The 11,526-nt window shown below is 33.7% G+C and overlaps 1 protein-coding gene across 1 annotated transcript; it reads left to right on the forward strand.

Moving 5' to 3' along the window:
• Positions 1 to 4,796: 4,796 nt before the first annotated feature.
• On the forward strand, positions 4,797 to 11,275 carry LOC127710555 (cubilin-like). Its single transcript, XM_052216486.1, has 5 exons — positions 4,797 to 4,959; positions 5,645 to 5,846; positions 6,632 to 6,774; positions 7,279 to 7,320; positions 8,821 to 11,275. The coding sequence occupies exons 1-5, from the start codon at positions 4,884 to 4,886 to the stop codon at positions 9,114 to 9,116; spliced, it is 759 nt and encodes a 252-aa protein (XP_052072446.1). The 5' UTR covers positions 4,797 to 4,883; the 3' UTR covers positions 9,117 to 11,275.
• Positions 11,276 to 11,526: the final 251 nt, after the last annotated feature.

Genomic DNA, 11,526 nt, shown 5'->3' on the forward strand with positions numbered 1-11,526 from the left:
AATAAAGAGCTAAATAAATAAAGAATAGAGAATAAAGGGCTAAATAAATAGAATAGAGAATAAAGGGCTAAATAAATAGAATAGAGAATAAAGAGCTAAATAAATAAAGAATAGAGAATAAAGGGCTAAATAAATAAAGAATAGAGAATAAAGGGCTAAATAAATAGAATAGAGAATAAAGAGCTAAATAAATAAAGAATAGAGAAAATCAAAGAACAACTCTTCAGCTGTTTCGGTTCTTGTACATCATTGGCCACGGTTTTCAGATATTTGGCTTTGAGCATTCCTGATGAAGGTATATCCAGAAAAGCTCTTCGAACGCATGAAATTTATATGTTGTTTTCTTTTTGTCGAGCCTTCGACTTTTGTCGAAAAAGCGAGACATAGCGATCCTACATTCCGTCGGCGTCGTCGTCGTCGTCGTCGTCGTTGTCGTCGGCGGCGTCCACAAATATTCACTCTGTGGTTAAAGTTTTTGAAATTTTAATAACTTTCTTAAACTATCCTGGATTTCTACCAAACTTGGACAGAAGCTTGTTTATGATCATAAGATAGTATCCAGAAGTAAATTTTGTAAAAAAAAAAATCCATTTTTTCCGTATTTTACTTATATATGGACTTAGTTTTTCTGCCAGGAAACATTACATTCACTCTGTGGTTAAAGTTTTCAAAATTTTAATAACTTTCTTAAACTATCCTGGATTTGTACCAAACTTGGACAGAAGCTTGTTTATGATCATAAGATAGTATCCAGAAGTAAAATTTGTAAAAAAAATCCATTTTTTCCTTATTTAACTTATAAATGGACTTACTTTTTCTGCCAGTTTACATTACATTCACTCTGTGGTTAAAGTTTTTTTAAATTTTAACAACTTTCTTAAACTATCCTGGATTTGTACCAAACTTGGACTGAAGCTTGTTTATGATTAAAAGCTAGTATCTAGAAGGAAAATTTGTTAAAATTTTGTTCCACTTTTTCCGTTTTTTACTTATAAATGGACTTTGTTTTTCTTCCAGTTAACATTACATACAGTCTGCAGTTTAAGTTTTTAAAACATTTATTAGATTCATAAACTATCCTGGATTTTTACCAAACTTGGACAGAAGCTACTTACAATCAAAAGATAGTATAGAGAGGAATATTTTTATTAATTTTTTTCCTCATTTTTGTTGAGCCTGCGATTAACAGCAAAAGTAGGCGAGACACTGGGTTCCGCGGAACCCTTACGAATTTTTTACAGCACTGAGTCGATACCTCTGCTGGTGGACTATCAGTCCCCGATTGTATCATAAGCTCAGTAGTCAGTACTTCGGTACTGACATGATTTATAACAAACCTTTCTACAATTGTCAATTTTATTTATATTTTTAAATCATAAAATAACCCCCCAAAAAACATAAGGTTTTAACTCCCTCAGGCAAAGTTGACCTTAGATGGATTTGGCTATTTTTAGGTCCTTTTGGTCATATAGCTCTTCAACCTTTTAGATCACAGTCTTATACATCATTGGTTTTCAAATATTCGGCTTTGAACGTTCATGATGAAGGGAGCATGAAATTTATAACGTGTTGTTTTGATATTTTTTTTTTTTTATTTTCAACCATTTAACAATAAAATGTGTTTACAGCAGAAATTGTTCTGGATCTCAAAAACAGCCAGATCTGATCATGATGAGCTATATAAATAGTAGAAACATTTAATTCTAAGTGTAATTGCCAAATTTATGGAAATGTTCAGCTGCTCAATATAATATCCTTCACACATGCCTTCCTTTATTTTCCTATAATCTAACCTATGTATACCTATTTTTGTTATTTTTTATGGCCTGGTAAGATCTGAAAAACTATAATCTTGCCCAAGACTGGACGAAAAGGCATATTTTGTAACTTAAAATTCAGGCAATAACACCAATATGAAAACTTAAACCCTAATCTATGTGACTTTGATAGACGACTGATTCATGATTCAGATCCTATATTCAGATACAAATGCCATATTAAGATACAGGATATCTCATTTCGAACATTTCTAGCATTCAGAAAAAAACCAATTTGATTAAATTCATGAGGACCAGGATTTGGATTGACATCCTTGTCATGGACTAACAGCAACATTAGGATAAACATATACAAAAATTGAGGTGAAAGGTACATCTATTACTTGGGTAATATCATATGACATAATAAAAAGATAAGTATTCCTTTCAGGATGTGAAAAAGAAATATTTTGTATACAATTCAATATAAACACGATCATACTTATATACACTCAAGTGTAAGTAGGGTTTTGATCTTTGTCGAATAATTCAGGAGATATTTGATTGCGCTCTCTTTCAATAAATTACTTTTGTGACCTAACATATATATCACTTTTTCCCCAGAACAAAACATACTTTCTGTGCTTTGTAAAGTTTGACATTTTCATAGGCAGCTCTAGGCATTATTAGACGTTTATGAGATTATGATATGTTCCATAGAGATGACTTCAATTTTTCCCATTGTTAACGTTCCAGAACTATAACGCAACATTCCAGCATTACCTGAATAGTTCAATCTCTCAGTTAATACGATATTTGGCGGGGTTCTCGTTGTTCAGTTTTTGTTTGCTCCTGCGGCGTATAAGCTATTTGTATGAAGCTTTATATCTTAGAATGTAATAGACCTGGATGTTTCATACCTTGTATACATATACCTTATGTTACGAAGTTGCCGTCTATCATAAGCCCATTGTCCTTGACCTCATTTTCATCGTTTAGATCAGCTATAGAGTCTTTCTGTCACGTGTAGTTCTCACTAGTTGTGAGTAATAGGATAACTATATTTGGTATATGGAAACCTTATGGTCTACATTTGAGTCGTACAGGGTTCCCCTGACCTACGTGACCTCATTTCATAGCATCAGTTATCAAGTTTGAATTTTCGTGATTAGGTCCGTTTCTTAGATACTATAATCAGTAGCTCAAATATATTCGGTGTATGGAACTTAGTGACTGTCTGCATGGTTCACATGTCAGTCTTGCAGGTTTCTTATGATCTTGACTTCATTTTCTTGGTTCATTGGTCAATGTTAATTTTTTGTTGTTTAATCTAAGTTTCTCAGATATTACGAGAAATAGATCAACTATGATTTGCGTATAGATTGATTGCAAGGATTACATGTTTCTATTATATGGCACGGTTCCTCTGAGCTTGGCATCATGTTCATGGTTCATTGCTCAATGTTAAGTTTTTGTTGTTTAAACTGTTTCTCAGATACTAGGGATATCAACTATGATTGGAGTATAGATTGATTGCAAGGTGTACATGTCTGTATGAGGGGCCTGATGGGGGGGGGGGGTCTCATCACGATTCACGAGTTGATTTTTTTGTCAATCACGATTCACAGAAAATAAATTTCCATGATCACGGATCACGAAAATATAAAAAAAAAATCTGTAGAAAAACGGATCACGATAGCGAAAATGCTCCGATCACGAAGAACGAAAATAACCCATCAGGCCCCTCCTGTATGGCAGGGTTCCTCCGAGCTTGGCATCATTTTTCCTTGTTTATTGGTCAATGTTTATTTTTTTGGTTAGGTCTGTTTCTAAAAAAATATAGACAAACAGTCAACTATATATGGTTAATGAAATGGTTGTATTGCGTACATGTCCGTCTGGTAGGATTCATCTGACCTTCAATTCATTTTCATGGTTCATTTGTCAACATCAAGTTATCGTGATTAGGTCTGTTTCTCATATATATATATATATATATATATACTATAATTTAAGCAATAGGTTAAATTTGTTTTGGGTATGTAATTTTTATAAGGTGTAAATATCAGCCTGGCAGGATTCCTCTGATCTTGACCTCATTAACAAGAATCATTGATAATGTTAAACTTATATTAAGACTTTCAACATTAATTCAATCATGATCTGTTAAGCAGGAGAGACATTTTAGCGTGAACACGGTTGTTAATTCTCTGTGTAGTGTTTTAAAACGTTTGTTTCTAGTGCTGTTTTTATATTTTGACCATGGAACGTGTCATCGGTTTTTGGTTGCTCCCTTGGTATCTTCAACCCCCCCCCAGTCTTAAATCTTTACTTGCCAATTGTCAAAGGCATCCCTTGCTAATGATTTGGACATTATTGTATTTCGGCTATTTTCTGATATTTAGTCACCTTTTATGCACTGACGTAGGAGCCCCCCGCCCCCAACCTCCCACTCATCCCACTTTTAAGTCCACTTATGACTAGGGTCTAGGATAATACCATCAGTGTTCTTTAAGATTAGCTTATTCCCTTAATGTCCTAAAATAGAGAATGGAAACGGAGAATGTGTCAAAGAGACAACTCGACCAAAGAGCACAAAACAGCTCAAGGCCACCAATGGGTCTTCAACACAGCGAGAAAATCCCGCACCCGGAGGCGGGCTTTAGCTGGCCCCTAAACAAATATGTATACTGGTTCAGAGAAAATGGATGTCACACTAAACTCCGAAACATATAAATAAACCAAAATTAAAAAACATACAAGACTAACATGATGATGGGTGGCTGCTTCAAGTCCAGCGGCAAATTAATATGCATATTTAGGACGAACACAAGACTAATAAAGGCCAGAGGTTTCTGACTTGGGACAGGCGCAAAAATGCGGCGGGGTTTAACTTGTACATTTCCTTTCCTTTCTTTTTCATAATCAATAAATCACAACCTACATTCATTCCTTTCTATAAACAAAGGCGCCCAGTAATATGTCACAAAATATGAATTTTACCACGGAAATATTTGTCACAGGATATATCTTTTCCATTTGACGGAAATAACAGCGAAGCTTTAAGTGTAATTAAAGTAGTGTACTTAAAATTTCATGATACTATGTGAGGGAGAGATGACATGAATGTTTACTGTGATTTTTAAAGTTGGATTTAAAATGATTCTAACATTTCTCGTTGTTTTTCTTCACGAAGTCTTGGGTAATATTTATTTATTGTTTTTGCTTGGAATTAACATACTCGGCTATGAATTCTTTATGGAGTAATTTTAAACTTGCCATAAGTAAATGTTTTTTATAATACAAAAACAACAACAACATAATAATAATAATAATAATAATAATAATAATAATAATAATAATAACAGCATTTTCCTCGAATTGACGATTAAATTCTTCGTGTAGTAGAAGGTTTTATGAGACTAGTTACAATTTGACAGACGACTATAACTTTTTTAGCACCGAAAAAGAATACAAATATGGAAAGTCATAACTCGGAAGTGGCGAATGTATATCAAATTAAGTAAACGATATTTATCGGAGCTACATGACTGAAATCGAGCTACGAACTTAGTTAAAATTTTTCTAAATCAAATGTTTTCCCGGTTTGAGATATTATAGATATGAATATGATGAAATATACACCTAATATTTCAATGTTATGCGTGCGTATTGTACGCCTGTATTAGCAAATACTACTCTTTTCAAGATAGCCTTTTCTTTGAGAGAAACATGAAACATTTAAAGTACAATTGTGTAAGATCATTTCGTAGTTACGCAGTTGAAGAAACATTTCGTAACCGACGTATAATGCGTCGCTTACTGTAAAACTCTTGGGTATAATCTTTAAAATTTATAAAACGTTATTTACCTTTTTTGTTTAATAGCTGCAGAGTCGGAAGAAATTCTCCGTGATCGCAGTGACATTAAAGTAAAAACACCAAACTACCCAGACAACTACCCACAAAATTCCACAAAGATATGGAGATTTAAACACAACTATGGGGTCTGGAGTGTTAGTATCGATCGATTCTTCCTGGAAAATTCTTTGGATTGTAGAAAAGATTTCCTGGAAATCAAGGAAAATAAGTAAGTTGAATAGATATTGTTGTAATTTCGAGGTCCAGCTTGCTATGCGGTATGGCATTTGCTCAATGTTGCAAGCCGTACGATGCCATTTAGTTGCTAACGCCTACGTCATTTTGTCTATGGTGGAGAGTTTCATCATTTGCAATCATACCACATCTTCTTATATTTATAAATGACATAAGACGAAAATCGTGAAAATTACTTGAAAATAGCCATATCCAAAAGAAGAAAAATTTTACTGGCGTTCTTCTTAAGCTTGGCATGCAGCTGCTGTAATTTCTTATCGATGATCTGAAGACCACATACCTCAAAGCAATATCAAGACCCTCACCCCGTCTCACTCTGTCTCCATCCTCACACCCATGCGTCGACTTATAAGCAGTACTCTCTTCATTCGGTTGATACAATGCTTTTTATAAATCTTAAATATTCAATTTTGAGTAAAGTATTGCATGTTAGAATAAAATTAGTACATCGTACTAAAATATTTAATACGTTGCTTCCATAGGGGATGCATAGTTCCTTAGCAAAACTCTTATCTATAATGAGATAATATACAAATAAGATGTGGTATGATTGCCAATGAGACAACTCTACACCAGAGTTTAAATGACGCATTTATATAAGCTTAGTAAATTCTATCTTATAGTTAGTTTTGAGTCATATCAAATGGTTTGAATTAAAACTAGAGTGAAAATTTGCGTTAGAATTAGACCCCTTTTAGTTCTATATTGTTTCTAATATATGCGGAAAGAAGCTTTATCAGTTTATTATACCTATTATAGGACATCGGTAAAGGTTTGTGGAACAAAGCCTAGCGGTAGTCTGTACACGTCAAAAGGGCCAGAAATTTTGCTCAAATTTTCATCTGATGGTTCTCAGCAACAGATGGGCTTTCATCTGGAAGTTCTTCATTTCGTCACAGAAGGTTAGTTCTCACAACTTTTCACAAGATGTAAGACTTTATTAATAAATAACTTGCATTTTTTTTTTGGTGAATGTTAGTAAAGTACAAGCTCATCTAGCTACATTGTATTTGCTTCGTACTTTTTTACGACTAAGATGTTTAGATAAAAACTTTTGTATATGATTGATTAATATATGCATGTTTACACGCAAAACAAAATTCTCTAAACAAAAAGTAGGTCTTAAACGGGATCTTTTGATTACAGTTGCGCCTGTATTGAAAATATCCCTTTGGCATTCTGTACAAGAGAGGCCAAAGATACCAAAGGAATATTCAGACTCATTAGTTGAAAACGAACTGACAACGCCATGATGGCAAAAAACGAAAAAAGCCGCGGACTGTAAGCTTTTGTTAAGAAGAATCCAGAAAGCACCCAGCTAGCATTTTCAGTTTTTGATTTTGACATTTTCGTTTAACTTTCAATCATATCTGCATGTTTATAATTTTATTTTCATTTTATTGAAGATGATATAGAAAAGACAATTAATGACAGAGAAAGAAAGAGAGGTAGGTTTACATAACTACTCGACAAAAAAGATACATTTCAGATGAGAAGATACTATTTATAACATACCGTTGTTATATTCTGCTTTGATACACTTAAGAATTATTGAGAAACTAAGGTTCTAACTTCCTCAGAAAAAGTTGACCTTAATTTAGGCTGTTCCTTTCACGTCCCGTTTGGTCATAAAGCTCCCCAATTGTTAAAGTATTCAATACCTCCTTGGTTTTCAAGTTTTTTTAGTTTGAGCCTTCTGATGAAGGTTAATTCAGAAAAGCGATTCGGACACACCATATTTTCATAGCGGTTTTTTTAATAATTTATTAAACCTGGTCCTGTTTACTCTAAATTTATTCGCTTTATTAGCTTTAAATAAAAAAATCTATGTTTTTTTTCCTTTTTGCTTGTTCAAGGATTACTTTAGAGGAGGATAACCTTGAGAAATTGGCAAATATTTTTGTTTACATTGAATGGTCACAACGCAATCGTAATGTAGAAAGAACTTTTCAATGAACGCTATTGTCAGAATATTTATCTGAAACAAACTTGCATATCTATAGTGGTTTATGATTTTTAAAGCACTAGTAAAACCGATTAATTTTTCAACTATTAAACATGATTTTATAAAATCAGTGTATTTTGGTGCAAATTTCTTAAATTTGACTTCTCCCGTTTATCATGTATTAAACCACTTTTTCTCACTAAAAAGTGAAAACAACACGTTTAATAATTTCATGCGTCCGAAGAGCTTTTCTAGATTTACCTTCATTAGGAACACTCAAAGCCAAATATTTGAAAGCCAAGAATGTATAAGAACAGAAACAGTTGAAGAGATATATGAACAATAAGGACCTTAAAATAATAGCTAAATCCATCTAAGCTAGGGAGTTGCAACCTTAGTTTCTTAATAATTTATAAATTTATAAACGGACAATTTAAGAAAGGTTTGTTATAAATCACGTCCGTACCGAAGTATTGACTACTAACTAACTGATCGGATGACATGCAGAACAAATTTTAATATGATTTCCATCAATTTTGTTTATTTACCATTTTCACTCTAGACGTCATTGAAAATTGCATCAGATATTATTTGCAACCGTGCATATGAAACTAAGTAGATAAATGCGATGTTCCGGGATAAAAAAGAATCGAGGTGCTTTTCATTCTTTGATATCAAAAGCAGGTGTTATGAAGAAGAATGGTCGTAGAACCGTCATTTGAAAAATGACGAAAATTTGGAGAAAACTCATCAGAGTAATGTTCTAAAAAATGGCCGTTGCCAACTTGCCAAAATCACAAACACCAATGACAAAGGTATCAAATAACAGACCCATTAGGTATAGCACAGCTGCATGTCCGCCAGGTTAAAGCACCCCCTTCCCGAATATAAATCACAGTCGTTTTAACTGAGATAAAATATCACAAAAGGATCACATTTACCCCGTGAGTTCCAACATGACTAATTGTGACATGGTTTATATTTTCTGCCTAATTTATTGTAGCCGCCAGAGCTAATGTGACGAAGGTCGTCGAAGGGAAGCTTACGGAATCCGTGTTGTTCCTAACACTGGTTGGTCTGCTTGGCTTGGCACTGGTCAGCTTTATTCTGTTGATCATCTACTACGTTGTTAATGTCAACAGAAAGCACCGTCGACAGAACAGTCACTACAACAGGAATGTTGTATTCCAGACGCCTATCATAGCGCAAAAGAGCCGACGCTACAGCAAGTCAAATTCTCGCGAGGATTCCAAAGCGGAAGTCAACAGAGACAACAGAACTCCAACGAGATATGTATAAGGAGCAAAACATGCAGAACTCTCACATGTATGGTTTGATTTAAAGTGCTCCGAAATTAGGCGTTATTTGCAGCTAAAATGCCAATTGACGTTTTCTTTCTTGACAGCAACAATAACTACTCCAATAGATGATTTGTTTCTTTGAACCTATGATGCCAATGGATGGACGATTTGTTTCTTTGAACCTATGATGCCAATGGATGGATGATTTGTTTCTTTGAACCTATGATGCCAATGGATGGATGATTTGTTTCTTTGAACCTATAATGCCAATGGATGGATGATTTGTTTATTTGAACCGATGATGCCAATGGATGGATGATTTGTTTCTTTGAACCTATGATGCCATTGAATGGAGGATTTGTTTGTTTTTGTTATGTTTCTTTTAACTATTATAAAAGCTCGATATAAGTTCAACATATCAACAGAACATTATTTCTATATGACTGATTGATTGATTGTTGGTGTTTAGCATAACTTTCAGCGCAATTGGCTATGCCTTGACGGTCAGTTTTATGGGTAGGGGAAACCCGAGTGCCCGTTGAAAAACGAACGATCTTCAGCCGGAAAACAGTCAATTTTAGTCAATAAAGATTGGAGTCGAACGCACCAGCCCCTGTGACGTAGGATTCATTCTGTCTACAGAAAATGTATATTACGAGAAAATGCGATACTATCTTTGTAACCATACATAATCGCAGTCGTTACTTGTTTTTTTTTTTTTTGTAGTTTTGTAGTTAAGAATGCACAAGTTTATTATTACATTGGTTACAATGAATTGCCGTGATTTCCCAATCGAATAACCAATATTTCACGTGTGAAGCGAACCAGTTTCCCTCCTTTGCTGTCATACAACATTAGGTAATATTAAAACAAGACCACACAGAAAGAGAATACGATCAAACTACACATTAATTAACAAATGCGCGATATATATATAAGTTATGACCTTAGCTGTATTTGGCAAAACATTTCGGAATTTTTGGATCCTCAATGCTCTTCAACTTCGTAATTTATTTGAATTTTATTATTCGAGCGTCACTCATGAGTATTACGTAGATGAAACGCGTGTCTGGTGCAAATTTTCTTATTACAGGTATATATGATGGAACGGTAGACATAGTTTATTCCCGTTTTTTCTTAATATGTTTTTTAAGGTTTTTCTTAATTTTACTAACCAATGAAAACATCAAATGTTTACTTCATGTACATACATCTTGTTTCGCCTACGAGTAATGGCCTGCGATGGACGATTTTTGTAAATCTTTTTTTTTTGTCAACATTTTCTATGATAGATCGAATTTGTTTTGACCGAATCTCATATGTTTGCACAATCGTTGAATGAAAATAATAAATGCAATCACCCACCCTCTGATCGTGACAATTTCTTAGCAAATATATTCCAAGATTTTTATTTTAAGTGTATTCTCCCACATTTCGTGTGAAATAAAAATGCTTCAAATCATGTGCTTAACTTTAGGATACGGTGTAGTGTTTCGTGGATTGTTGTCAGTCTTTTAAGATGAGTTTTTCCTTGTAACATATGGGTATCGGAGTCACCCTTGGTCAGATTCAAACATATGAAGGACAAGGAAAGACTCTTGTTGTCTTTTGTCGTTTATCCTTTTGGTCATGCAAGGTATTGCCAGGTTTTTTCCGACTTACAGTTTTAGATTGACCCCTTCTTTTTTTCTCCCCTTCTTTGTTTACCATGACAATTCGGATATATTAAAATGAAAACATTTTCATTTCACTATTGTCGTGCAAGCTAATGCAACATTATAATCATGAAAAACCTGGTCTGTTTATCTGTTAAGATTTCATGTTTATTTTCTATGAAAAGGTAATGCATGACATACATTAGCCGACTATCAACTTCGACGGTTGAGAATATACTTAGTGGTGAAAATTATCATATTTTTTCCAAGTTTTGTATAAGTAATGTCTCGAGCTTGCTTTCATCTATAACAGTAAAATATTAACATGGTGATATGTTCAGTGTTTTATGAAAAGAAATTTCAAGATTGGAAAAAAAAGTATTGCGCGTATCATTTCGCAGCTCTGAAGTAAATTCCATCACCATTACATTCTGTCTAATATTTTTGTAGTTTATTTATAAACGAATGTATGAATTTTGATTCAATAAATGTGAAATATTGATTTTTGTTGCTAAATACGTCTTTGATTATGACTTTCGGCTCATTATACATGTTAAAGAATATGAGCATAAGAATGATTTGTCCATTTTATCTCGAATGCGGGTGTCTACTCTAGTACTGTAAGAACAGTCCTGGACTCTCATCTTATATATTCATAACTGTTTCCACCGTCGGCGCGCCATAGGAATAAAACCACTAATTCATAGCCCATTGCTTTTTATGTTAAATTATGCAATTTCAAGCATTAATAGA

This window comes from Mytilus californianus, unplaced genomic scaffold, assembly GCF_021869535.1.
Source record: "Mytilus californianus isolate M0D057914Y unplaced genomic scaffold, xbMytCali1.0.p SCAF_8, whole genome shotgun sequence".
Lineage (NCBI taxonomy): Eukaryota > Metazoa > Mollusca > Bivalvia > Mytilida > Mytilidae > Mytilus > Mytilus californianus.